General features: G+C 63.6%; 1 protein-coding gene across 2 annotated transcripts; it reads left to right on the top strand.

Annotated features, from left to right (window-relative positions):
* The first annotated feature begins 1,081 nt into the window (after positions 1-1,081).
* On the top strand, positions 1,082-3,454 carry GUCA2B (guanylate cyclase activator 2B). 2 transcript variants are annotated; one of them, NM_001160275.1, is given in 4 exon segments: positions 1,082-1,223; positions 2,242-2,428; positions 3,176-3,275; positions 3,411-3,454. In NM_001160275.1, coding segments are annotated over 3 exon segments (342 nt in total). In that variant the 5' UTR covers positions 1,082-1,130; the 3' UTR covers positions 3,238-3,275; positions 3,411-3,454.
* The last annotated feature ends 1,780 nt before the right edge of the window (positions 3,455-5,234 follow it).

The raw sequence follows: 5,234 nt of genomic DNA, 5'->3' as shown, positions 1-5,234 counted from the left end.
TCTGCCCGTGCAGGTCGCTGGGCCGCAGGAAACACAGGGGCCTCAGATGTCCGCCACAGCTTGGAGAGTGGGCTCAGATACCCACAGAGGCCGGCCGAGCTTCTCTGCAGTGTTATTTATGGGGGGCCTACCTCATGCCAGGCCCTGTGCCTGGTGGAGCAGAGCCTGGGATGGACGCCGTTGACGCTTTGCCCACTCCTCCCTGACCCAGCCTTCAGCCACGGAGGAGGTGGTAGGTCAGGCACTGCCGCAAAGGTCAGCCGTGAGAGGGAGGGCCCGCTCTGGCAGGCCTGCCCCGTCCCTTTCCCAGCGACCTGCGGTGGGGTCCACTGTCACGTCCATTTGACGGAGGAGGAGACGGAGGCACACCTCAGAGTTGGTGTGACCTGCCAAGATCAGGCGGCCACAGCCTGATCAGGATTCGAGCCCGGGGCCATCTGTCTCCGCAGCAGGTGCTCTTTCACCCACAGGCAGGGTTAGGCTTCTGAAAGACACCGACAGGTGAAATGGGGCAAATGACCAGCGTGTACCCAGGTGCCATGGGAGGTGGCAGGCAGAGGTGGGGCGAGGATCTGGGCAGGGACTGAAAGAGGATGGCGCTTAAACAGAACTGAAGAGAAGGGAGCGGGGGAGACATGGCTCTGGGGGCACAGGGACCCTAGGTCAGCCTTGTACCACCCGCCTTGTCCTCCGCCAACCTATTTGCGTCTGTGGACCCGAGAAAGAACCCGAGGCGGGTCTGGGTCAGCGGTCTGAGCCCCTGCTCTGCGCGGACTGGCTCTGGCACCTGGGAGAAGACGCCGGTTACCTCCGGAGCGTCCCCCACCCTGTCTGTGAAGTGCTCCCCTCTCCCTCCACTCACAGAGCATCGTAGGCGCCAGGCAGGCGTTTAACACACAGCATCGTGCTCCCCTCTGCTCTGGGGGCCTCCCCCCCATCCCCCCCAGCCCCTTTCCTGGGAATGGGCTCTGGGCTTGTCAGGTTGCCAGCCAGCTGTCAACCCCGCCCTGCCTGGCCAGTTAATGAGTGACCAGGGCGCTGGAGCCTGGCCTATAAAGAGCTGCTGGCTCAGGAGGCAGGTGAGGGCCAGGTGGACGGCAACAGCGGCGGCAGGATACAGCGGGAGCGAGATGGCCAGCAGGGCGGCGGCAGGGCTCCTCCTGTGTGGGGTTGCCCTGGTCTTCCTGGTGCTGCTGCAGGGCACACAGTCCGTCTACATCCAGGTTTGTCCCTCCGGCACCATGCCCTTGGCGCCCCACTGTGAGAGGCTGGGATGGAGAGGGAACCCTGGGAAATTCACTGAGGACCCCGGGCTCAGCCCAACACCCAGTCTCCCCAGGTGGGTGGGAGCAGCTGGAACGCGAATGCCAGCGAGGAAGGGGAAGATGACAATGGACTGAGCCCCTTCCGCTTTCCTGTCCAGGAAGACCGATCCCCCTCAAGCGCAGAGCGCGGAGGAAGGCCTGGTCCGGGCCCTTGAAGCGCCGGCCGGGCGAGGGGGGTCGGGGTGTCACCAGAAAAAGTTCTCCTGACATTGCAGGAGGAGCAGGAGGCAGCCAACCAGGCACAGGGGCCAAGGACTGCTCCAGGCAGAGGCGCAGCCTATGCAAAGGCCCGGAGGGAAGGCTGCAGGGGATCTGGGTCTCCTTTCAGGGCAGCTGCGAGGCTGGAGGCAGCGCCTGCCCGAGGTGTGGCCGGATGCACCGGGCTCCTGGGTGGCAGGTTCCTGACTCTGTGTGGGGCCTCCTTGGGAAGGAACGAGGGAGTCCCGGGGAGGGGCGTCAGCCTCCCTGCTGCAGCCTTGGCCTTGAAGCCCGGCCGGCTAGACTCGGCATGGCCATCATATTGCCGTGTCCACTCAGGGGCAATCGCGCAGTTCTCAAGGGTGCCCAGGGTGCCAGGCGCCAGAAAGGAGTGGAGTTTGATTATCTCCATTTGTCAGATGAAGCTCAGAGTCGGGAAGAGACACGCAGCCAGTAGAGACGAGGGCGGATTTGAACTGGAAGTTGTCCAGTCTCCAAAGCCCACCTCTTTAACCACTGTGCTCCCGGCCTTTCCCAGTTAGCCTGCGGCACTGTGGGGTGTGACGTGTCAGACGCCACCTCCTACCTCCCAGGCGGTGTGGCCTTGACTCTGCAGCTCCGTGAGGACAGGGAAGCTCTGTGGGGTCCGGGGAACCCTGGTCCTGGCAGTGCCCCAGTCCCTACCCCCCGCCCCGTCTCCTCTCCCTCCCTCCCCCAGTACCAAGGCTTCCGGGTCCAGCTGAAATCAGTGAAGAAGCTGAGCGACCTGGAGGGACAGTGGGCGCCCAGCCCCCGCCTGCAAGCGCAGAGCCCCCAGCCCTCCGTGTGCCACCACTCGGCCCTGCCACCGGACCTCCAGCCCATCTGCCAGTCTGAGGAGGCGGCCAGCATCTTCCAGGCCTTGAGTGAGTGCCCCGCCCCCGCAGAGGCTCTTGCCTCTCATTCCCTCTCCTCCCCACACGCCAGCTCCTCTACCCACGTTGCGTCTGCTAAGCCTCCGGGCTGAGAAGAGGAAGACTCAAGAAGCTCAGCTCCTGGCCTCCCTGGTTTGGGCCCTTGGCATCAAGCATGTCCGCCCGGCTGGGGTGATCACCTGACCCGCCGGACTTCGAAGATGCGAGGGAAGGGGGGGCCCTGGAAACTGACCCCGGAATGACCGCACTGCAGTGGGATGGCAGAGGTGACACGATGGGGACACAGGAGAGAGATGGCTCCCATGTGGGAAGGCAAAAGAGAGTGTGAAAGGCCCCAGGAGCGGGTGATGACGCCTGAGCCGAAATGGGGAGGATGGAGCAGCAGGCCGGGAGCGCGCCGGCACCGGCTAGTAGTTACTGAGCACCACTCAGGGCCAGGCCCTAGGTCAGTGCCTTTGCCTGCAGCAGCCCTACCAGGGGCTCACCGAGCAGGCGGAGAAACTCAGGCACGGCGTGGAAGTGACTCGCCCGGTCACTGCCAGGAGGACGGACCTGGGGCTTGAGCCCGAGCTGCTCACTCTGCTTCTAAACGTCCTTGCTCTTCATCTGTAGGAAGAGCCCCGGCCCCTCCCTCAGACCCTGGCGGAGGCAGGCCTTCTCTGGCTGCCCGGTCAGCGGCTCCTGGGACCACAGACCGTTCGGGCTCAGGGCCAGCTGACCGGTGCTCCCCCCTCCCAGGGACCATCGCTGGCGACGACTGTGAGCTGTGTGTGAATGTTGCCTGTACCGGCTGCAGCTGAGAGGACCCCGGGCGCCCCGAGCCCACCCTGGACCCCTTGCCCCCCCAGCCCCCACCCCCACCCAGGCTCTGCCCCCCCGCAGCCCCGGCAGGGCGGGCATCCCTCCCCTCCCAGGGCCTGAGCAGCTGGGTCTGGCACGAAGCCGTTGGACCCAAAGTTGGAGGAGATTCGGGGCCCCCCAAGGCAGCCTGGCTGCTGAATAAAGATTCCCACCCACACCCAGAGTCAGGTGTCCAAGTGTTTCCCCTGCGAGCTATGGGCGGAGCTTCCTGGGAAGCTGGGTGGGTGGCAGAGAAAGGTCAGACTGTGAGTCAGGCCATCGCCTGGTTTCCGCGCCTCAGGACTTGTGTTCTGGAAGCTCTGGTTCACGTGGAAGGAGCGACGCTCTGGGTGGGAATGAGTCACCTGAAGCCCAGGGCGTCGAGGGCCATCTGACCCCCAGGCTCAGCTCCAGACCTGGCCTGGCTGTGGAGCCAGAGCTTCTGCGCCCCTGCAAGGGGTCCGACAGGGCGTGGGATGGGGAGATTCTCCTGCAGGCGGGACCTCGGCCGGCAGGTGGGAGGAACCACGCGGCGCCCTTCCCAGCCCGCCCCCCCTTGTCAGGGCTGATCCTGCCCCAGGCCCACCTGAGTTCACCTTTACCCCGCTTTTCGGGTCCCCAAGACCCCGTGGCCGGCTCCAGGTGGGAGGCCTTGCTTCCCTCTCCGTCCTGGTGGCGCCGAGGAGCCTTTGCTGGGCCCTAGGCGCTGTTGGACACTCTGCACACAGCAAGTCACCGAGTCCTCGAACAGGGCGGTGCGGCAGGTGTTAGGGTTGTTAACATCCACGGTGTGAATGAGGAGACGCAGGCACAGAGAACTAGAGGGTCCCGGGTCACAGGCTCGGCAAAATGGCAAAGCAGGCTGTTCCCCAGGAAACGTGGGCCAGAGTCCTTGCTCCGAACTGTCATGTCACTGAGGCCAGGCCTTGGTCCCAAGGGCCTATGCCCTGCGACCTCCGCCTTTCCCCAGGGGCCTTCAGTGCTGAAGTCAAGGCCAGGAGCCACGCTGGGCATTCCTGGGAGAAGGGCTTCTCCAAGGGTGGCCTCCGCCCCGCCTCCATCCTGGGCAGCCAGAGAGCAGAAAGGCCAGGTCCGAAAGGACTGTTCTCTGATCTCGGCTCCCAGAGCCCAGGCCGCGGTGACTCCCCAGACCCCAGCTGCCCCTCCTGGCTGCCCAGCCCTGCTCATGAGTGCTGCAGCCTCCCAGGCCACACACCCCAGAGCTCTAGCAAACCTGCTCCCCCGCTCCCACAGGCAAAGCTGGCTAGGGGCCTTCCACGACTCTCCGGACACCCCCCCATCCCTCTGTCACCACTACTTCTCTCCCCTCCCGTCCAATCCCTCACCCCCAAGGCCAGAGCTCCCTCTTGGCCCTGCATCCTTCAACGTCTCCACGACCAGAGGAATATCACAGCAGTGCCCCGACAGTGCTCCTTACCCTTCCGTGGCTCCCCAGTACCACCTCACAAGTCTAAATGGAGCCCATGCACCATCTGGCCTGGTCCCGCACCTGCCAAGGGGGGAGGCAATAAAGGGAACTGCCACTGACCGAGCACCTGCTGTGGCTGGACACAAGGCTGGGCTATCTACACAGAAGCAATAATAATAATAATAGTATTAATAATGATGGCAGCACTGGCGACGTACTCACGCGGGTTCTGTGGAGCTCTAAGGGATTTTCCTCACTTAATCTTTTTTTTTTTTTTTTTCTTTTCTTTAGGGCCACCCCATAGCATATGGAAGTTCCCAGGCCAGGGGTCGAATCAGAGCTACAGCTGCCGGCCTACACCACAGCCACAGCAACTCAGGATCCAAGCTGCATCTGCAGCTTACACCACAGCTCACGGCAACGCCAGATGCCTGACCCACTGAGCAAGGCTAGGGATCGAACCCACATCCTCATGGATACTAGTCAGATTCATTTCCACTGCGCCATGATGGGAACTCCCACCTCATG

Source organism: Sus scrofa, chromosome 6, assembly GCF_054392235.1.
Source record: "Sus scrofa isolate SSC_HxYL_T2T_F1_AM1 chromosome 6, Sscrofa_HxYL_maternal_Yorkshire_Landrace_v2.0, whole genome shotgun sequence".
NCBI classification, from domain to species: domain Eukaryota; kingdom Metazoa; phylum Chordata; class Mammalia; order Artiodactyla; family Suidae; genus Sus; species Sus scrofa.
This window is presented reverse-complemented; position numbering and strand designations above follow the sequence as displayed.